We start from the raw sequence: 22,477 nt of genomic DNA, 5'->3' as shown, positions 1-22,477 counted from the left end.
GTGGAGCAGCTGAAGGCCACCGTGGGAAATCTGATCCTGGCGCCCGGCGTTGGGGTGAGCCTGGGGGGGTTGTGGGGACACCTGGGAGGCTGGCGGGGTGACCTGAGCGTTGTCACCTTGTCTTGCAGGGCACCGTGCGCAGGCAGGCGTCCCGTGAGTGGCACTGCGGGGAGGGGACATTGAGCTTTGGGGGTGTCACAGCCTTCCTGGGACTCTGTCCTTGGGGACAATGCCACCCTTCTGAGCCCCATTCCTTGGGGACATCCCACCCTTCCTGGACCCCTTTTTTTGGGGACATCCCACCGTCCTTAAACCCAATCTTTGGGGACATCCCACCCTCCCTGAGCCCCTTTCCTTGGGGACAATGCCACCCTCCTTCAACCCAATCCCTGGGGACATGCCACCTTTCCTGACCCCCATTCCTTGGGGACATCCCACCCTCCCCGAGTCCCTTCCCTTGGGGACAATGCCACCCTCCCTGAGTCCCTTCCCCTGGGGACAATGCCACCCTCCCTGAACCCCATTCCTTGGGGACATCCCACCCTCCTTAACCCCACCCTTTGGGGACAATGCCACCCTCCCTGAGCCCCATTCCCTGTCCCTTTGTCACCCCCTGGGTTCCTCCCCCCCCTTCCCAAGCCCCCCCAGAGCGTTGGGGTCGCGGTGGCTCGGTGTCCCCTCAGTGCCACCCCTCCACAGGACACGTGGCACCGCTGCCCCCAGCCTCGAGTGACACCGACCCCGAGGGGACCCTGGCAGCGGGTGAGACCCTCTGGGGGATCTTGGGGACATGGGGTGATGGCCAGGGGTCCCGGCGGGGGGTGGCAGTGGCTGTGGCACCCCCAGCGTGTCCCCTGTCCCCGCAGGTGACACCGCGGGCAGAGGTCTGCCGGTGGCAGCGGTGAACAGGTACGGGATTGGGGTGGCAGGGGGTTGTCACCCTTTGTCCTTGGGGTGTCCTGGGTGGCTGCTGACCCCCTCTCTGTCCCCCTTGAGGTGTCCTGGGGTGCCTGCTGACCCCCACTGTGTCCCCTCTGTCCTTGAGGTGTCCTGGGTGGCTGCTGACCCCCTCTCTGTCCCCCTTGAGGTGTCCTGGGGTGGCTGCTGACCCCCCGTCTGTCCCCTCTCTGTCCCCTCTCTGTCCCCTCACTGTCCCCCTTGTCCTTGAGGTGTCCTGGGGTGCCTGCTGACCCCCTCTGTGTCCCCTCTCTGTCCCCCTTGAGGTGTCCTGGGTGGCTGCTGACCCCTCTCTGTCCCCTCTCTGTCCCCCTTGAGGCGTCCTGGGTGGCTGCTGACCCCCACTGTGTCCCCTCACTGTCTCCTCTCTGTCCCCTCTCTGTCCTTGAGGTGTCCTGGGGTGCCTGCTGACCCCCTCTGTGTCCCCTCTGTCCTTGAGGTGTCCTGGGTGGCTGCTGACCCCCACTGTGTCCCCTCACTGTCCCCTCTCTGTCCCCTCTCTGTCCTTGAGGTGTCCTGAGTGGCTGCTGACCCCTCTCTGTCCCCTCTGTCCTTGAGGTGGCTGCTGACCCCTCTCTGTCCCCTCTCTGTCCCCTCTCTGTCCCAGTGTCCCCCCCAAGCCCCCCCAGGACATTCTCCCCTCCGCCGCCCTCTTCGGCCCCCCGTTGGAATCGGCGTTCGAATCCGAGGATTTCCCGGGTGAGGATTTGGGGTCCGGGGGGGGGGCTGCAGGATGGAGACCCCCACGTGTCACCCCTCTCTAACCCCGGGGGTCTCCCGCAGCCCCCCGAAGCTATGTCCTCACCTCGTCCTCGTCACCTTTCTCCTCTTCGTCCCCGGAGAATGTCGAGGACTCCGGGCTGGACTCTCCCTGTCACCCCCCGCCAGGACCCTCGCCGGACTCTCGACCCTGGACCCCCCAAAGCCCCAAAACTGACCCCAAACCAGCCCCCCGACCCCGCAGCCCCCCCGATTTCCCCCATGGGCTCTGGGGGGACAGCAGGGTGACACCCCGAGGTGACACAGACCCCAACCGGTGGCACGACCCCCAGCCGGACATCCCCCAAAACCCCCAAAATGACCCCAAACCAGCCCCCCGACCCCACAGCCCCTCCGGTCACCTCCCCAGTTTCACCGAGGGGCTCTGGGGGGACAGAGGGGTGACACCGGGGGGTGGCACAGACCCCAACCGCTGGCACAACCCCCAGCCGGACACCCCCCAAAGCCCCAAAAATGACCCCAAACCAGCCCCCCGACCCCGCAGCCCCTCCGATTTCCCCCATGGGCTCTGGGGGGACAGCAGGGTGACACCCCGAGGTGACACAGACCCCAACCGGTGGCACAATCCCCAGTCGGACATCCCTCAAAACCCCCAAAATGACCCCAAAACAGCCCCCCGACCCCGCAGCCCCTCCGATTTCCCCCAGGGGCTCTGGGGGGACAGCAGGGTGACACCCCGAGGTGACACAGACCCCAACCGGCGGGAAGCCCCCTCTCCCGACCCTTTTGGGGACGCGGCGGGGTGGGGGTCCCAGCAGCCCCCTCCTCCCCTGACTCGGCCTTCCTCCAACTCGGCTTCCTCCTCCTCCTCGTCGCCAGCCCCGCCGAGCGGGGGGGAGTCCTGCAGCCCCTCCCCCTGGGGGGGGCTGGGGGGCAGGGTGGGGGAGGGGAGCACGGCCGGGACCCCCCCGCTGCAGCCGGAGCAGGGTGAGTGGGGGGAGGTGTCCCCCTTTAGTCCTAAATGTGTCCCTGTTGGTCCTAAATGTGTTCCCATTGCCCCTAAGTGTGTCCCTGTTAGCCCCAAATGTGTCCTGTTAGTCCTAAATGTGTCCCTGTTGGCCATAAATGTGTCCCTGTTAGCCCCAAATGTGTCCTGTTAGTCCTAAATGTGTCCCTGTTGGCCATAAATGTGTCCCTGTTAGCCCTAAATGTGTCCCTGTTAGTCCTAAATGTGTCCCTGTTGGCCATAAATGTGTCCCTGTTAGCCATAAATGTGTCCCTGTTAGCCATAAATGTGTCCCTGTTAGCCCTAAATGTGTCCTGTTAGCCCCAAATGTGTCCCTGTTAGCCCTAAATGTGTCCCTGGTAGCCCTAAATGTGTCCCTGTTAGCCCCAAATGTGTCCCTGTTAGCCCTAAATGTGTCCCCATTAGTTCTAAGTGTGTCCCTGTTAGCCATAAATGTGTCCCTGTTAGCCCCAAATGTGTCCCTGTTAGCCCTAAATGTGTCCCTGTTAGCCCTAAATGTGTCCCCCTTTAGTCCTAAATGTGTCCTGTTGGCCCTAAATGTGTCCCTGTTAGCCCTAAATGTGTCCCTGTTAGCCATAAATGTGTCTTTTAGCCCCAAATGTGTCCCCATTAGCCCTAAATGTGTCCCTATTAGCCCTAAATGTGTCCCTGTTAGCCCCAAATGTGTCCCTGTTAGCCCTAAATGTGTCCCTGTTAGCCATAAATGTGTCCCTGTTAGCCCCAAATGTGTCCCTGTTAGCCATAAATGTGTCCCTGTTAGCCCCAAATGTGTCCCTGTTAGCCCCAAATGTGTCCCTGTTAGCCATAAATGTGTCCCTGTTAGCCATAAATGTGTTTGTTAGCCATAAATGTGTCCCTGTTAGCCATAAATGTGTCCTGTTAGCCCTAAATGTGTCCCTGTTGGCCATAAATGTTTCCCCCTTTAGTCCTAAATGTGTCCCTGTTAGCCATAAATGTGTTTGTTAGCCATAAATGTGTCCCTGTTGGCCCCAAATGTGTCCCTGTTAGCCCTAAATGTGTCCCCCTTTAGTCCTAAATGTGTCCCTGTTGGCCCTAAATGTGTCCTGTTGGCCCTAAATGTGTCCCTGTTAGCCCTAAATGTGTCCTGTTGGCCATAAATGTGTCCCTGTTAGCCCTAAATGTGTCCCTGTTGGCCCCAAATGTGTCCCTGCTAGCCCTAAATGTGTCCCTGTTGGCCCCAAATGTGTCCCTGCTAGCCCTAAATGTGTCCCTGTTAGCCCCAAATGTGTCCTGTTAGCCCTAAATGTGTCCCTGTTAGCCCTAAATGTGTCCCCAAATCTGTCCCCCATTACCCCAAACTCTGCACCCCATTGTCCCCAATTCTGCCCCCCATTACCCCTAACCTTGCCGCCCCATAACCTCCAAATCTGCTCTCCCTTACTCCCAAATCTGCCCCATAACCCCCAAATCTGTCACCCCATTGCCCCAAATTTTGCACCCCTATAACCCCCAACTGTGCCCCATTACTGTCAACTGTGCCTTTTTATCCTAACTTTGCCCCCCATTGTCCCAAATTCTGTCCCCTATTTCCCCTAACCCTGCCATTCCTGTAAATCTGCCCATAACCCCTGAACTGTGCCCTGATTACCCCCAAATCACTGCCCCCACTACCTCTAAATCACTGCCCTATTACTCCAAATCTGTCCCCCAGACCCTAAAACTCTGCACCCCTAGAACCCCAAACTCTGCCCCCATTACCCTGAATTCTGCCCCCTATTCCTCCACCTCTGCCCCCATAACCCCAACTCTGCCCCTATTGTGAATTCTGCCCCATTACCCCCAAATCTGTCCCATTGTCCCCAATTCTGCCCCCTATTTCCCCTAACCCTGCCCCATAACCCCAAATCTGCCCCATAACCCCTTAACTGTGCCCCACATTACCCCCAAACCTCTTGCCCCTATTACCCCCAAATCTGTCCCCACATTACCCCCAAACTCTGCACCCCTATAACCCCCAACTCTGCCCTATTACCTGTGGGAATTCTGCCCCCCATAACCCCTAAATCTGCCCCCATAATCCCCAAACCCTGTCCCCCCATAACACCAAACTCTATTCCCATTCCCCCAACTCTGCCCCCCATTGCCCCTAACATTGCTGCCCCATGCCCTAAATCTGCCCCAAAACCCCTGAACTGTGCCCCACATTGCTCCCAAATCTGCCCCCATTACCCCCAAATCTGTCCCCCTGTTACCCCAAACTCTGCACCCCTATAAACCTCAACTCTGCCCTATTACCTGTGAATTTTGCCCCCCCATAACCCCTAAATCTGCCCCCATAACCCCAACCCTGTCCCCATAACCCCAAACTCCTTCCATTACCCCCCAACTCTGCCCCCCATTGCCCCTAACATTGCCTTACCATAAGCCCTAAATCTGCCCCAAAACCCCTGAACTGTGCCCCATTACCCCCAAATCTCTGCCCCCTATTACCCCCAAATCTGTCCCCATTACCCCAAACTCTGCACCCCTAGAACCCCAAACTCTGCTCCCTACTGTGAATTCTGTCCCCCATAATCCCAAACTCTGCCCCTATTACTCCCACCTGCCCCCCATAACCCCCAACTCTGCCCCTATTATTGTGAATTCTGTCCCCCATAATCCCAACTCCGCCCTATAACCCCCAAATCTGTCCCCCTGTTACCCCAAACTCTGCACCCCTATGACCCCCAACTCTGCCCTATTACCTGTGAATTCTGCCCCCATAATCCCAAACTCTGCCCCTATTACTGTGAATTCTGCCCCCATAACCCCAACTCCCTATAACCCCCAATTCTGCCCCCATAAGCCCCAAATCTATCACCCCATTACCCCAAACTCTGCCCCCATACCCTCAAATCTGTCCCCCATTACCCCAAACTCTACCCCACATTACCCCAAACTCTGCCCCCATAACCCCAATCCTGTCCCCATAACCCCTAAATCTGCCCCCATAACCCCAATCCTGTCCCCCATAACCCCAAACTCTACTTCCCATTCCCCAACTTCTCCCCCATTCCCCACCCCATAACCGAGCCGACCCCATTTCCGCACCTCCCATCCCCTCTGGATCCCCTCGCTGGGGATTCCCGCCGTGTCGCGGCTGTCCCCTCACCCCCCCGATGTCCCCAGACGCTGTCCCCGCCTGGCCCGCCGCTGCCCCCCGCGATGTCCCTCTCGTCGCCCCCCCGCGCCGCTCCCGAGCCAAGCGACCCCCGGCGGGGCCAGCGGCGGGCAGCAACAGCGACCTGGTGCGGGCTGGGGGCTTGGGGACACTAGGGAGGGGTTGGGGACATCCGGGCGGGGATTGGGGACACCAGGGAGGGGATTGGGGACACCTGGGAGGGAATTGGGGACAACCGGGAGGGAATTGGGGACACCCGGGAGGGGACTGGGGACATCGGGAGGGGTTGGGGACATCCGGGAGGGGATTGGGGACTCCCGGAGGGGCTTGGGGACAAGCTGTGGGGGCTTAGGGACACCCGGGAGGGCTTGGGGACGAGCTGGGGGGGGCTTGGGGACCCGCGGGAGGGGATTGGGGACACCCGGGAGGGGCTTGGGGACACTAGGGAGGGCTTGGGGACGAGCTGGGGGAGCTTGGGGACAACAGGAGGGGTTGGGGACCAACGGGAGGGCTTGGGGACAAGCTGGGGGAGCTTGGGGACAGCCAGGAGGGCTTGGGGACCAGCGGGGGGGCTTGGGGACCCGCGGGAGGGGATTGGGGACACCTGGGGAGGGGATTGGGGACATCGGGAGGGGTTGGGGACATCGGGAGGGTTGGGGACATCGGAGGGGATTGGAGACATCCGAGGGGCTTGGGACACCCGGGAGGGGTTTGGGGACACCGGGAGGGGATTGGGGATCAACGGGAGGGGCTTGGGGACACTAGAGAGGGGTTTGGGGACATCCGGGAGGGGCTTGGGGGGGGACCTGGGGGGACCTGGGGACCCGCCGGGGGGCTTGGGGACCAACGGGAGGGTTGTGGGCACATCCGGGAGGGGCTTGGGGACCCGCGGGAGGGGACTGGGGACAAGCTGGAGGGGCTTGGGGACAGCCGGGAGGGGATTGGGGACAAGTTGTGAGGGGCTTGGGGACATCCGGGAAGGGCTTGGGGACAAGCTGGGGGAGCTTGGGGCCCGCTGGGGGGGCTTGGGGATACTGGGAGGGGCTTGGGGATCAACGGGAGGGGCTTGGGGACACTAGGGAGGGGACTGGGGACACCCAGGAGGGACTTGGGGACATCCGGGAGGGGACTGGGGACTCCCGGAGGGGATTGGGGACAGCCGGGAGGGGCTTGGGGACACCCGGGAGGGGTTGGGGACCAACGGGAGGGGCTTGGGGACATCCGGGAGAGGTTTGGGGACAAGCTGGGGGGACTTGGGGATCAACGGGAGGGGCTTGGGGACCCGCCGGGGGGGCTTGGGGACACCTGGGAGGGAATTGGGGACACCCGGGAGGGGGTTGGGGACATCGGGAGGGGATTGGGGACCGCCGGGAGGGGCTTGGGGACAAGCTGTGGGGGCTTGGGAACCACTGGGAGGGGTTTGGGGACATCCGGGTGGGGCTTGGGGACATCCGGGAGGGGCTTGGTGGGGCAGGATTTGGGAACGCAGCGATGCCAGGCTGTGCCATCCAGGGATTCTGGGATCCAGGATTTGGGAATTCAGGGGCACAGTGATATAGGATTTGGGAATTCAGGGAATATAGGATTTGGGAATTCAGGAGTTCTTAGGGACGCAGGTTTTGAGAATTCGGGGATATAGGATTTGGGAATTCAGAGATGCAGGATTTGGGAATTCAGGGATGCAGGGTTTGGGAATTCAGGGATGCAGGGTTTGGGAATTCAGAGATGCAGGATTTGGGAATTCAGGGGCACACGGGGACACAGGATTTGGGGACACAGGAGTACTCAAGGATGCAGGATTTGGGAACACAGAGGCACATAGGGACGCAGGATTTGGGAATTCAGGGATATAGGATTTGGGAATTCTAGGGCACAGCAGTGCAGGATTTGGGAATTCAGGGATATAGGATTTGGGAATTCAGGGATCCAGGATTTGGGTATTCAGGGATATAGGATTTGGGTATTCAGGGGAACACAGGGACACAGGATTTGGGAACACAGGAGTACTTAAGGATGCAGGATTTGGGAATTCAGGGATATAGGATTTGGGACTTCTAGGGCACTGCAGTGCAGGATTTGGGAATTCAGGGATGCAGAATTTGGGAATTCAGGGGCACAGCAGTGCAGGATTTGGGAATTCAGGGGCACACAGGGAATATAGGATTTGGGAATACCGAGATCCAGGATTTGGGAACTCAGAGGCACACAGGGACACAGAATTTGGGAACACAGGGATATAGGATTTGGGAACTCAGGGGCACACAGGGACACAGGATTTGGTGACACAGCTACACCGAGCTGTGCCATCCAGGGATTCTGGGATCCAGGATTTGGGAATTCAGGGAATATAGGATTTGGGAATTCAGGGGCACACAGGGACATGGGATTTGGGAACGCAGGGATCCAGGGTTTGGGAATTCAGGGATCCAGGATTTGGGGACACAGGGATATAGGATTTGGGAATTCAGGGGCACACAGCAGTGCAGGATTTGGGAACGAAGGGAATATAGGATTTGGGAATTCAGGGATCCAGGATTTGGGAATTCCGGGGCACACAGGGACACAGGATTTGGGGACATGGGGAATATAGGATTTGGGAACTCAGAGGCACACAGGGATATAGGATGTGGGAATTCAGGGGCACAGCAGTGCAGGATTTGGGAATTCTGGGATCCAGGATTTGGGAATTACAGAGGCACATAGGGCCGCAGGATTTGGGAATCCAGGGGCACACAGGGACACAGAATTTGGGAACGCTGCGAATATAGGATTTGGGAATTCAGGGATCCATGATGTGGGAATTCAGTGGCACAGCAGTGCAGGATTTGGGAATTCAGGGATCCAGGATTTGGGAACTCAGAGGCACACAGGGATATAGGATTCGGGAACTCCGGGGCACCCAGGGACACAGGATTTGGGGACACAGCCACCCCGAGCTGTGCCCCCCGGGCTGCCGAAGCCCCCCGACCCCCGAATTCCCCCGCAGTCCCGCTCGCTGAGCCCCTCGCCCTCCTGGAGCTGCGGCCCCTCGCACTCTGCTCCCGCCAGCCTGGGCGAGAGAGGATTCTTCTCCGCAGCCCCGCCCGCCCTCGGTGCGTGCCGGGGGGATTTTGGGGGGTCCTGAGGGGTTTGGGGGGTGGGCTGGGGGTTTTGGGGGGTCCCCGGGGGTTGGGGGCTGGGCTGGAAGGATTTTGGGGGTCCCGGGGGTTTGGGGGGTGTGGGCTAGGGGTTTTGGGATTTTCTGGGGTGGGCTGGGGGTTTGGGGGTCCCGGGGGGATTGGGAGGTGGGCTGGGGGATTTGGGGGTCCCGGAAGGTTTTGGGGTTCTGAGGGGGTTTGGGGGTCCCGGGTTGGGCTGGAAGGATTTTGGGGGGTCCCGGGGTTTGGGGGCGTGGGCTGGGGGTTTTGGGGTTTTCTGGGGTGGGCTGGGGTTTTGGGGGTCCCGGGGATTTGGGGTCCCGGGGATTGGGAGGTGGGCTGGTTTGGGGTCCCGGGGGTTTTGGGGTTTGGGAGGTGGTCCGGGGTTTTAGGGGGGGGGTTTTGGGGTTTGGGGGAGATCCCGGGGATTTGGAAGGTGTGCTGGGGGTTTTGGGGATTTGGGGGTGGGCTGGGGGTCCCGGAGGGGTTTTGGGGTCCCGAGGGCATTTTGGGGGATTTGGGTGGTCCTGGGGTTTTGAGGGGTGGGTTGGGGGGATTTTGGGGTCCAGGGGTTTTGGGAGTTTGGGGGGTTTGGGGGAGATCCCGGGGGATTTGGAAGGTGTGCTGGGGGTTTGGGGGATTTGGGGGTGGGCTGGGGGTCCCGGGGTGTTTTGGGGGTTGGGCTGGGGGTGGTCCCGGGGTTTTGAGGGGTGGGTTGGGGGGATTTTGGGGTCCTGGGGGTTTGGGGCTGCCAGGGGTGGGCTGGGGTTTTGGGGAGTGGGCTGGGGATTTGGGGGTGGGCTGAGGGTTCCGAGGGGTTTTGGGGAGGATGGGGTCTCGGGGAGTTTGGGGAGGGATGGGAATCCCGGGGATTTGGGCTGAGGGTCCTGGGGCTTTGGAGGGTTGGCTGGGGGTCCTGGGGTTTGGGGGGTGGGCTGGGGGGATTTTGGGGGTCACGGGGTTTTGGGGGTGGGTTAGGGGTCCCAGGGGTTTGGGGGTCCTGAGGGCATTTTGGGGGTGGGCGGGGGTTTTAGGGAGTGGGCTCGGAGTCCTGGGGATCTGGGGTGAACTGGGGGTCCTGGGGAGTTTGGGGTGATCTGGGGTCCTGGAGGCATTTTGAGGGGTGGGCTGGGGGTCCCCGGGGGTATTTTGGGGTTCTCTGGGGTCCCGGGGTATTTTGGAGTTGCTCTGGTGGTCCCGGGGGTATTTTGGGGCTGAACTGGTGGTCCCAGGGTTATTTCGGGGTTACTCTGGGGGTCCCGGGATTATTTCGGGGTGCTCTGGGGGTCCCGGGGGGTATTTGGGGTTTCTCTGGGGGTCCCAGGGATATTTTGGGGTTGCTCTGGGGGTCCCTGGGGGTATTTGGGGTGATCTAGGGATCCCAGGGTTATTTCGGGGTTGCTCTGGGGGTCCCAGGGGGTATTTGGGGTTGCTCTGGTGGTCCCGGGAGGTATGTCAGGGTTTCTCTGGTGGTCCCGGTGGTATTTGGGGTTACTCTGGGGGTCCCGGGGTATTTTGGGGTTGGTCCCGGTGGTATTTGGGGTTGTTCTGGTGGTCCCGGAGGTTTTGGGGTTACTCTGGGGGTCCCGGGGGGTATTTTGGGGTTGGTCTCGGGGTTATTTTGGGTTACTCTGGGGTCCCGGGGATTGGGGGTTGGTCCCGGGGTATTTGGGGTTTCTCTGGGGGTCCCGGGGTGGGGCTGGTGGCCCCGGGGTTATTTTGGGGTTACTCTGGGGTCCCAGAGGATTTGGGGGTGGTCCCGCGGGGTATTTGGGGTTTCTCTGGGGGTCCCGGGGTATTTTGGGGGTGGTCCCGAGATTATTTTGGGGTTTCTCTGGGGGTCCCAGAGGATTTAGTGGGTGGTCCCGGAGGTTTTGGGGTTACTCTGGGGGTCCCGGGGAGGATTTGGGGGGTGGTCCCGGGGGTTATTTTGGGGTTTCTCTGGGGGTCCCGGGGTTATTTCGGGGTTGTTCTGGGGGTATTTGGGGTTTCTCTGGGGGTCCCGCCGCCCCCTGACCCCCCGCTCGCCCCCAGGGCTGTCCCGCGGCCCCAGCCCAGTGGTGTTGGGCTCGCAGGACTCGCTGCCGGTAGCCACAGCCTTCACCGAGTACGTGCACGCCTACTTCAAGGGGCGCGACAGCGACAGGTGCGGGGGACACAGATGTCACCGCGGTGTCACCAGGGTGTCACTAAGGTGTCACCAAGGTGTCTCCGGGGTGTCATCGGCATGTCCCCAAGGTGTTCCCGGAGTGTCACTGAGGTGTGACTGGGGTGTCACCAAGGGTGTCGCTGGGGTGTCACCGGGGTGTCACCGAGGGTGTCACGAGGGTGTCACCGGAATGTCACTGGGGTGTCACTGGTGTGTCACCAGGGTGTCCCTAAGGTGTCCCCAGGGTGTCCCCGGGGTGTCCTTGAGGTGTCCCCAGGGTGTGACTGGGGTGTCACTGAGGTGTCACCAGGGTGTCACTGGGGTGTCCCCGGGGTGTGACTGGGGTGTCCCCAAGGTGTCCCCAAGGTGTCCCCATAGTGTCCCTAAGGTGTCCCCAGGGTGTCCCTAAGGTGTCCCCGGAGTGTCACCGGAGTATCACTGAGGTGTGACTGGGGTGTCACCAAGGGTGTCCCCAGGGTGTCCCTAAGGTGTCACCAAGGTGTCACTGGGGTGTCACCAAGGGTGTCCCCAAGGTGTCACCGAGGTGTCACTGGAGTGTCACCGAGGGTTTCCACGGGGTGTCCCCGGGGTGTCACTGGGGTGTCCCCAAGGTGTCCCTAAGGTGTCACCAAGGTGTCCCCAGGGTGTCATCGGCGTGTCCCCAAGGTGTCACCAGGGTGTCCCTAAGGTGTCACCAGGGTGTCACCGAGGTGTCCCCAAGGTGTCGCTGGGGACAATGGGGACAATGCCACCCTTCCTGAGACACTGAGGTGTGACTGGGGTGTCACCAAGGGTGTCCCCGGGGTGTGACTGGGGTGTCCCTGAGGTGTCCCTAAGGTGTCACCAAGGTGTCCCTAAGGTGTCCCTAAGGTGTCACCAAGGTGTCCCCAGGGTGTCATCGGCATGTCCCCAAGGTGTCACCGGAGTGTCACTGAGGTGTCACCGAGGGTGTCCCCGGGGTCTCACTGGGGTGTCACCAGGGTGTCACCGGGATGTCACCGAGGGTGTCACCAGCGTGTCCCCAAGGTGTCCCTGGGGTGTCCCCAAGTTGTCACCGAGGGTGTCACTGGGGTGTCCTCGGGGTGTCACTGGGAAGTCACCAGGGTGTCACCAGGGTGTCACCGAGGGTGTCCTTAAGGTGTCCCCGGGGTGTCACCGGCGTGTCCCTGAGGGTGTCCGACTGTGGCTGGCAGATGGCCACAAGGGTTGGGGTTAAGGAGGGTGGGATGTCCCCAAGGAGTGGGAGTCAGGAAGGGTGGCATTGTCCCCAAGGAATGGGGCTCAGGAAAGACGGGATGTCCCCAAGGATTGGGGATAAGGAGGGTGAGATGTCCCCAAGGATTGGGGGTCAGGAAGGGTGTGATGTCCACAAGGGAAGGCTCTCAGAAAGGACAGGATGTCCCCAAGGGAAGGGTATCAGGAAGGGTCTAATGTCCCCAAGGATTGGGGTTAAGGAGGGTGGGATGTCCCCAAGGCAAGGGTCTCTGAAAGGGGGGGATGTCCCCAAGGATTGGGGCTCAAGAAGGATGGCATTGTCCCTAAAAAAAGGGGTTCAGGAAGGATGGGATTGTCCCCAAGAGAAGGGTCCCAGGAAGAATGCAATGTCCCCAAGGATTGGGTCTCAAGAAGGATGTGCTGTCCCCAAGGCAAGGGTCTCCGAAAGGGTGGGATGTCCCCAAGGAGTGGGGCTCAGGAAGGGTGGCATTGTCCCCAAGGTTTTGGTTAAAGAGGATGGGATGTCCCCAAGGATTGGAGTCAGGAAGGGTGGCATTGTCCCCAAGGGAAGGGTCTCAGGAAAGATGCGATGTCCCCAAAGAGTGGCGCTAAAGAAGGATGGGATGTCCCCAAGGCAAGGGTCTCAGAAAGGGTGGGATGTCCCCAAGGAGTGGGGCTCAAGAAGGGTGGCATTGTCCCCAAAGGAAGGATGGGATGTCCCCAAGGATTGGGGCTCAAGAAGGGTGGCATTGTCCCCAAAGGAAGGATGGGATGTCCCCAGAGAGTGGCGCTAAAGAAGGACGCGCTGTCCCCAAGGGAGCTGTCCCCCTGCGCTGTGTCCCACGCGGGGCTGTCCCCTGACCCTGGCCTGTCCCCGCAGCTGCCTGGTGAAGGTGACAGGGGAGTTAACCATGTCGTTCCCGGCGGGGATCGTGCGGGTGTTCAGCGGCCCCGCGGCGCCGCCCGTGCTCAGCTTCCGCCTGCTGAACGCCACCGCCATCGAGCACTTCCTGCCCAACGCCGAGCTGCTCTACAGGTGTGCGACACGGGGACAATGAGGGGACAGCGGGGGGACAGTGAGGGACAGGGAGGGGACAGGGAGGGAGGATAGAGAGGGATAGAAGGGATACAGAGGGACAGTGAGGATAGAGAAGGGATAGAGGGGACAATGAGGGGACAGCGGGGGGACACGGGGATAGTGAGGGACAGCGGAGGATGAGGGATAGAGAGGACAGGAGGACAGAGAGGGAAGCGGGGACAGCAGATACAGAGGGACAACGGGGCATACTGGGACAATGAGGGATAAGGGACACTGAGAGGATGGAGAAGGGATAGAGGGAATAGAGGACAGCGGGGGACAGCAGGGGGATAGCTGGGATAGTGAGGGGACAGCAGGGACAGCTGGGGGACAGCTGGGGACAGCGAGGATAGCAGGGACATCAAGGGGACAGCTGGGGACACTGGGGTACAATGAGGGGATAGCAGGGGGACAGCGGAATAGAGAGGGACAGTGAGGGATAGAGAGGGGAATGAGGGGACAGCAGGAGACAGCGGGGCAATAGTGAGGGGATAGGGGGACACCTGGGGATGAGGAGGACAGCAGGGAAGATAGCAGGAGGGATAGAGAGGGGATAGAAGGACAGGAGGGGATAGGAGGGATAGCGAGGACAGTGGGGGGACAGTAGGGATAGAGAGGGGACAGCGAGGGATAGCTGGGGGACAGGGAGGGACAGCACGGGGATAGGGAGGGGACAGCGAGTGATAGCGGGCGGATAGCTGGACAGCAAGGGTAAGCAGGGAGGACAGTGGGGATACAGAGGGACAGTGAGGGATAGAGAGGGGATAGAGGGACAGCTGGAGACAGCGAGGGATAGGGAGGGACAGTAGGGGATAGAGAGGGGACAGTGAGTGAGGATAGAATGGGGACACTGAGAGGATGGAGAAGGATAGAGAACATGAGGACAGCGGGGAAGCAGGGGATAGCGGATAGTGAGGGGACAGCGGGGACAGCTGAGACAATGCAAGGACAGCAGGGGATAGAGAGGACAATGAGGGACAGCGGGGCACAGCGAGAGGATAGCAGGGGACAGCGAGGGGACAGCTGGGGACATTGGGGTACAATGAGGGGATAGCAGGGGGACAGCAGGGGGATAGAGAGGGGATAGCGGGAGAACAGCGGGGGGACAGCGGGGGATAGAGAGGGGACAATGAGGGGACAGCAGGAGACAGCGGGGCGATAGTGAGGGGATAGCGGGGGGACACCTGGGGACAGCGAGGGGACAGCAGGGGACAGTGAGGGGACAGCAGGGGACAGCCCGGGAGAGAGTGGGTGCAGCGATGAGGGGCTGGTTTTGGGGTACAGGAGGTGCCTGGGGGACCGGGGTTCTGAATTTTGGGGTTCCAGGGTGCTGAATCTTGGGGTTCTGGGGTTCTGCGGTTCTGGGGTGCTGAAATTTGGGGTTTTAGGGTGCCAGATTTCAGGATTTCGGGGTTTTGGGGTGCCAAATTTTGGGGCTCTGGGGTTTCGGGGTGCCAAATTTTGAGGTTCTGGGGTTCCAAATTTCGGGGTTTCGGGGTTCCAAATTTTGGGGTTTTTGGGGTGCCAAATTTCAAGGTTTCGGGGTTCCAAATTTCGGGGTTGTGGGGTTCTGGGGTTCCAAATTTCGGGGTTTTGGGGTGCCAGGGTGCCAAATTTCACAGTTCGGGGTTTTTGGGGTGCCAAATTTCTGGGTTTTGGGGTTTTGGGGTGCCAATATCAGGGTTCTGGGGTTCCAGGGTGCCAAATTTCAGGATTTTGGGGTTCTGGGGGTTCCAAATTTCAGGGTTTCAGGGTTCCAGGGTGCTGAATTTCGGGATTTTGGGTACCAAATTTCAGGATTTCAGGGTTTCGGGGTACCAAATTTCGGGGGTTTCGGGGTTCCAAATTTCAGAATTTCGGGTTTTTGGGGTGCCAAATTTTGGGCTTTTTGGGTACCAAATTTCAGGATTTCAGGGTTTCGGGGTACCAAATTTCGGGGTTTTCGGGGTTCCAAATTTCAGGATTTCGGGTTTTTGGGGTGCCAAATTTTGAGGTTTCAGGGTACCAAATTTCAGTATTTCGGGCTTTTTGGGGTACCAAATTTCGGGGTTCTGGGGTGCCAAATTTCAGGATTTTGAGGTTTCAGGGTACCAAATTTCAGGATTTCAGGGTTTCGGGGTACCAAATTTCGGGTTTTTGGTGTGCCAAATTTCGGGGTTCTGGGGTTCCAAATTTCCGGTTTTTGGGGTTCCAAATTTCAGGATTTCAGGGTTTTGGGGTGCCAAATTTCAGGGTTGTGGGGCTATGGGGCTCCGAATTTCAGGGTTTTTGGGGTGCCAACTTTTGGGGTTTTTGGGGTGCCAACTTTTGGGGTTTTTGGGGTTTTGGGCTGCCAAATTTCAGGGGTTTTGGGGTGCCAAATTCCGGGTTTTTGGGTGCCAAATTTTGGGTTTCTGGGGTTCTGGGGTTCCAAATTTCAGGGTTCTGGGGTTCCAAATTTCCGGTTTTTGTGGTACCAAATTTCAGGATTACAAGGTGCCAAATTTCAGGATTTCGGGGCTTTTGGGGTACCAAATTTCGGGTTTTTCGGGGTGCCAAATTTCAGAATTTCGGGGTTTTTGGGGTTCCAAATTTCGGGTTTTTCGGGGTGCCAAATTTGGGGGCTCCCCCTCCCCGCAGTGACCCCTCGCAGAGTGACCCCAGCACCAAGGACTTCTGGCTGAACATGACGGCGCTGACCGGGCAGCTGCAGAGACAGGCTGAGCAGAGCCCTGCTGCTCCCTACTACAACGTGCCTCTGCTCAAGTACCAGGTGAGCTTTGGGTGGGAAAAATGGGAAATTGGGGCAGTGGGAATGGGGAAATGGGATATTATTTTTTTTAGTATTTTTTATTATTTTTAAAAATTTTTAATTTTTAAAATATTTTTATTATTATTTTTTACTATTTTATTATTTTTAAATTATATTTATTATTATATTATTATATTATCGATGCAGCAGGAATGGGAAAATGAGATTTTAAAAATTATTTTTTATTAATTTTTATTAATTTTTATTATATTTATTATATTTATTATTATATTATTATATTATTATATTATTATATTATTATATTATTATATTATTATATTATTATATTATTATATCATCGATGCAGTAGGAATGGGAAAAGGGATTTTTAAAATTATTTTTATTATTTTTATTAAATTTATTATATTTATTATTATATTATTATATTATATTATATTATTTATTATATAATATTTATTATATATTATATATATTATACAGTTAATAAAATGTATAGAAAGGGGATAAAAGTGTACAGAAAGGGGATAGAAATGTATAGAAAGGGGATAAAAAATGCATAAAAAGTGCATTAAAATGGCTTAAAAGGGGACAACAATACATAGAAAGGGCATAAAAATTCATAGAAAGAGGACAAAAAATGTATAGAAAGGAGATAAAAATGTATAAAAAGGGGATAAAATGTAAAGGAGATAAAAAGGGGATAACAATGTATAAAAAGGGCACAAAAATGTATAAAAAGGGCATAAAAAGAAAGGACCAAAATCACCAGTTATCAGTGTCCCCAGCAGTGTCTCAGTGTCCCCAGCACTCTCGATGTCCCCAGCAGTGTCTCACTGTCCCCAGCCCTCTCTCAATGTCCCCAACACTCTCTCAATGTCCCCAGCAGTCCCTCGATGTCCCCAGCCCTCTCTCAGTGTCCTCAGCCCTCTCTCAATGTCCCCAGTACTCTAGATGTCCCCAACACACTCTCAATGTCCCCAGCAGTGTCTCAGTGTCCCCAGCAGGCTGTCAGTGTCCCCAGCCCTCTCTCAGTGTCCCCAGCACTCTCTCCATGTCCTCAGCAGTCTCTCAATGTCCCCAGCAGTGTCTCGATGTCCCCAGTTGTGTCCCAGTGTCCCCAGTGCTCTCTCACTGTCCTCACCCCTCTCTCGATGTCCCCATCACTCTCTCAGTGTCCCCGCCACTCTCAATGTCCCCAGCCCTCTCTCAGTGTCCCCAACCCTCTCTCAATGTCCCCACCACTCTCAGTGTCCCCACCCCTCTCTCAGTGTCCCCACCCCTCTCTCACTGTTCCCACCCCTCTCTCAGTGTCCCCAGCCCTCTCTCAATGTCCCCAGCAGTCTCTCGGTGGGCACAGCAGGGCACAGTAGTGTCTCAGTGTCCCCACCCCTCTCTCAGTGTCCCCATCACTCTCTCAATGTCCCCAGCAGACTGTCAGTGTCCCCACCCCTCTCTCAGTGTCCCCAACCCTCTCTCTATGTCCCCAGCCCTCTCTCAATGTCCCCAGCCCCTCTCTCAGTGTCCCCAGCAGGGCACAGCCCTCTCTCAGTGTCCCCACCCCTCTCTCACTGTCCCCAGCACTATCAGTGTCCCCACCCCTCTCTCGATGTCCCCAACACTCTCTCAGTGTCCCCACCCCTCTCTCACTGTCCCCAGCACTCTCAGTGTCCCCACCCCTCTCTCGATGTCCCCATCACTCTCTCAGTGTCCCCAGCAGTGTCTCGGTGTCCCCAGCCCTATCAGTGTCCCCACCCCTCTCTCGATGTCCCCACCCCTCTCTCAGTGTCCCCCTCCGTGTCCCCGCAGTTCTCCCGCTCCGGGCCCGGCTCTGCCCCGCTGCGGCTCAGCGTGCGCTGGGACTGCGGGCCGGGTGTCACCCGTGTCACCGTGGATTACGGGTACGATGGCACTGCGCTGGCACTGCCCGTGCCGCTGGCCAACGTGCACGTGCTGCTGCCCCTCGAGGAGCCGCTGGGCAACCTGCGCCTGCAGCCCGCGGCCAGCTGGTGACTGTGGGGTCGGCTGTGGGGCGGGAGAGGGGATGTGGGGTGGGAGAGAGGATGTGGGGTGGGAGAGAAAGATATGGGGTGGGAGAGAGGATGTGGGGTGGGAGAGAAAGGATCTGGGGTTCTGGGGCTTAATGGGGTGGGAAATAGAGGGTATGGGGTTGGAGAGGGGATGTGGGGTGGGAGAGAAAGACATGGGGTGGGAGAGAAAGATATGGGGTGGAGAAGAAGGATATGGGTTGGAGAGAAAGATATGGGGTGGGAGAGAAAGATATGGGGTGGGAGAGAAAGATGGGGTGGGAGAGAAAGATATGGGGTGGGAGAGAAAGATATGGGGTGGGAGAGAAAGATATGGGGTTCTGGAGCTTAATGGGGTGGGAGAGAAAGATATGGGGTGGGAGAGGAAGGATATGGGGTGGGAGATGCAGGATATGGGGTGGGAGAGAAAGATATGGGGTGGGAGAGAAAGGATATGGGATTCTGGAGCTTAATGGGGTGGGAGAGAAAGGATAAGGGGTTCTGGGGCTTAATGGGGTGGGAAATTGAGGGTCTGGGGTCCTGGATGGAAGAGGGGGGAGATGGAGGGTTTGGGGTCCTGGAGCTTAATAGGGTGGGAAATGCAGGGTCTGGGGTCCTGAATTTTGGCAGGGTCTGGGGTCCCAAACACCCCCCAAGGGTGGGAGAAGGGGACCCTGGACTGGGAACTGGGGACACCAAACTGGGAAATGGGAACCTTGAGCTGGGAAATGGGGACACTGAACTGGGAATTGGGGACCTTCAACTGGGAAATGGGGACCTTTAACTGGGAATTGGGAATGCTGGACTGGAAGAAGGGGACACTGGACTGGGAAATGGGGACACTGAACTGGGAAATGGGAAGCTTGAACTGGGAAATGGGAACCTTTAACCAGGAAATGGGGACACTGGACTGGGAATTGGGGACCTTGAGCCAGGAAATGGGGACACTGGACTGGGAGAAGGGGACACTGGACTGGGAACTGGGGACTTTGAGCTGGGAACTGGGGACACTGGACTGGGAAATGGGAACTTTGAGCTGGGAAATGGGAAGCTTGAACTGGGAAATGGGAACTTGGAGCTGGGAACTGGGGACCCTGGACTGGGAGATGGGAACCTTGGACTGGGAAATGGGGACACTGAACTGGGAATTGGGGACTTTTAACTGGGAATTGGGGACCTTGAGCTGGGAAATGGGGACACTGGACTGGAAAATGGGAACTCTGGACTGGGAGATGGGAACCTATAACTGGGAAATGGAGATGCTGAGCTGGGAAATGGGAATCCTGGACTGGGAGAAGGGGACACTGGACTGGGAAATGGGAACCTTTTACCAGGAAATGGGGACACTGAACTGGGAATTGGGGACTTTTAACTGGGAAATGGGGACCTTTAACTGGGAAATGGGGACACTGAGCTGGGAAATGGGGACACTGGACTGGGAAATGGGGACACTGAACTGGGAAATGGGAATCCTGGACTGGGAACTGGGAACTTTGAGCTGGGAAATGGGAACTTTGAGCCCAGAAATTTGGGGTGCTGCTGGGGTAAGGAATGCAGAGAGGTGTGGCTGGGCAGAGCAGGGTGGATTTTGGGATCTGTGGAGAACTTGAGGACCAGGGTGGATTTTGGGATCCTTAGAGAACTCGAGCACCAGGGTGGATTTTGGGATCTGTGGAGAACTCAAGGACCAGGGTGGATTTTGGGATCCATAGAGAACTTGAGCACCAGGGTGGATTTTGGGATCTCTGACAACTCGAGCACCAGGGTGGATTTTGAGATCCATGCAGAACTTCACCACCTCCCTCACCCCAACAGGAACCTCGAGGAAAAACGCCTCCTCTGGAAACTTCTAGACATCCCCGCAGCCCCAGGGCAGGCAGGTCAGCTCACACCCACCCTTCTTGGGGTGCCACAGGGGACAACGGGGTCACCCTGACCCCCCAACCCCTGCTGTCCCCCCAGGCTGTGGCCGCCTGTCGGCCAGCTGGGAGCCGCTTACTGGTCCCAGTAAGCCCAGCCCGGTGGCTGCCCAGTTCAGCAGCGAGGGCAGCACGCTGTCCGGCGTGGAGGTGGAGCTGGCCGGCAGTGGCTACCGCATGTCGCTGGTCAAGAAGAGGTTCGCCACAGGTAGGGCGTGGGGTTGGGGTGCTGAGATGTGGGTTTGGGGGGTGTGAGGTCTTCTCCACATCCTTGGGTGCTCAGGGTGCTTTTTCTGGGGTGCTTGGGGTTCCTTCCTGGGGTGTTTGGGGTCCTTTTTGTGCCCTTTGGGGTGCTTGGGGTTCCTTCCTGGGGTATTTAGGGTTCTTTTTGTGCTCTTTGGGGTACTTGGGGTCATTTCCCTGGGGTATTTAGGGTCTCATCCCTGCTCTTTCCCTTCCCTTTCCTTCCCCTTGGGGTGCTCAGGGTGCTTTTTCTGGGGTGTTTGGGGTTCCTTCCTGGGGTGTTTAGGGTCCTTTTTGTGCTCTTTGGGGTACTCAGGGTTCCTTTCTTGGGGTGTTTGGGGTCCTTCTCCCACTCTTTGGGGTTCTCAGGGTGCCTTTCCTGGGGTATTTAGGGTCCTTTCCCTGCTCTTTGGGGTGCTTGGGGTCCTTTCCTTGCTCTTTGGGGTGTACAAGATCCTTTTCCTGCTCTTAGGGTCCTTTCCCTCCTCTTTGGGGTACTCAGGGTTCCCTTCCTGGGGTATTTAGGGTCCTTTTCCCACTCTTTGGGGTGCTCAGGGTGCCTTTCCTGGGGTGTTTGGGGTCCTTTTCCTGCTCTTTGGGGTGCTTGGGGTCCCTTCCCTGGGGTATTTAGGATCCTTTTCCTGCTCTTAGGGTCCTTTTCCCTGCTCTTTGGGGTACTCAGGTTTTCCCTCCCACCCCCCAAACCCCCTTTCCCCCCAAATTTTCCCCCAAATTTCCCCCCAAACCCTCTTTCCCCCCAAATTTTCCCCCAAATTTCCCCCAACCCCTTTTCCCAAATTTCCTCAAACCCCCTTTGCCCCCAAATTTGCCCCCAAACCCCCTTTTTCCCCCAAATTTTCTCCCCAAATTCCCATCTGGAGCTTTGCCCTCCCTGCTCCCTGTCCTGTCCCTCTGCAGGGATTTACCTGGCAGGGTCCTGAGGTGACCCCAAACCCCCCAAACCCCCCTGGGTGAACTTGGAAACCTCGATGGAGGCTGGCTGGATTCCTCCTCATCCTTATCTTCCTCGTCCTGTCGCTGTCCCCTCTGTGTGTGGCTCTGTCCCCGTGTCACCTCCTGCTCCCTGTCCCTGCCGTCCCGCTGTGCTGTGAAGGGAGCAGGAGCTGCTGTTTTATTAAACATTTTATTTTCTAATTTGTTCGCTGGTTAATTGCTCGCCGATGATGCTGATGAGGGTTTGTGATCCTATCTGGCTGTGGTGCATGTCCTGATCCCAATCCATCCCATCCCAATCCATCCCATCCCAATCCCATCCCATCCCATCCCAATTACAATCCCAATCCCATCCAATCCCATCCCAATCCCATCCCAATCCCTTCCCATCCCAGAATCCCAAAATCCCAATATCCCAAAATCCCAAAATCCCAAAATCCCAAAATCCCATCCCATCCCAATACCAATCCTTTCCCATCCCAAAATCCCAAAATCCCATCCCATCCCATGGATTCCATCCCATCCCATCCCATGGATTCCATCCCATCCCATCCCATCCCATCCCATCCCATCCCATCCCATCCCAATTACAATCCCAATCCCATCCAATCCCATCCCAACCCCTTCCCATCCTAAAATCCCAAAATCCCATCCCAATACCACCCCAAAATCCCATCCCAATCCATCCCAATCCCATCCCATTCCATTCCAATCAATCCATCCCAATCCCTAAACCCAATCCCACCCCATCCCAAAATCCCATCCCAATCCCTTCCCATCCCAATCCATCCCATCCCAATCCATCCCAATCCCTAAACCCAATCCCATTCCATTCCCATCCCTTCCCATCCCAAAATCCCATCCCAAAATCCCATCCCAATCCAGTCCCATGGATCCCATCCCATCCCATCCCAATCCATCCCAGTCTTTAAACCCAATCCCATCCCAATCCCATCCCAATTCCATCCCAATCCCTTCCCACCCCAATCCCATCCCATCCCAATCCCAATCCCTTCCCATCCCAATCCATCCCAATCCCATACCCAAATCCCCAAAATCCCCAAATCCCCAAAATCCCCAAATCCCATCCTATCCCATCCCATGGATCCCAGTCCCATCCCAATCCCATCCCATGGATTCCATCCCATTCCATCTCATCCCAGTTACAATCCCTGTCCCAT

At 57.5% G+C, this 22,477-nt stretch overlaps 1 protein-coding gene and 1 long non-coding RNA gene across 2 annotated transcripts; one reads left to right on the top strand and one right to left on the bottom strand.

The window, feature by feature from the left end:
- Nucleotides 1–3: 3 nt before the first annotated feature.
- LOC146420451 (F-BAR domain only protein 1-like) lies at nucleotides 4–21,357 on the top strand (the record flags this gene model as incomplete). Its single annotated transcript, XM_085048266.1, has 15 exons — nucleotides 4–54; nucleotides 129–153; nucleotides 700–762; nucleotides 867–909; nucleotides 1,565–1,656; nucleotides 1,741–2,664; nucleotides 5,834–5,952; nucleotides 8,812–8,917; nucleotides 10,997–11,108; nucleotides 13,207–13,362; nucleotides 16,024–16,156; nucleotides 17,963–18,162; nucleotides 19,996–20,060; nucleotides 20,143–20,307; nucleotides 21,261–21,357. Coding segments are annotated over 15 exons (2,277 nt in total), but the record flags the coding sequence as incomplete, so codon positions are not given.
- On the bottom strand, nucleotides 19,781–19,973 carry LOC146420452 (uncharacterized). The gene is made up of 2 exons (XR_014849141.1): nucleotides 19,861–19,973; nucleotides 19,781–19,822 (listed from the first exon to the last, which is right to left on the bottom strand). It is a non-coding gene; the product is annotated as an uncharacterized LOC146420452 (long non-coding RNA).
- Nucleotides 21,358–22,477: the final 1,120 nt, after the last annotated feature.

The sequence above is a fragment of the Lichenostomus cassidix genome, unplaced genomic scaffold (genome assembly GCF_008360975.1).
Source record: "Lichenostomus cassidix isolate B80296 unplaced genomic scaffold, HeHo_3.0 HiC_scaffold_815, whole genome shotgun sequence".
NCBI classification, from domain to species: domain Eukaryota; kingdom Metazoa; phylum Chordata; class Aves; order Passeriformes; family Meliphagidae; genus Lichenostomus; species Lichenostomus cassidix.
This window is presented reverse-complemented; position numbering and strand designations above follow the sequence as displayed.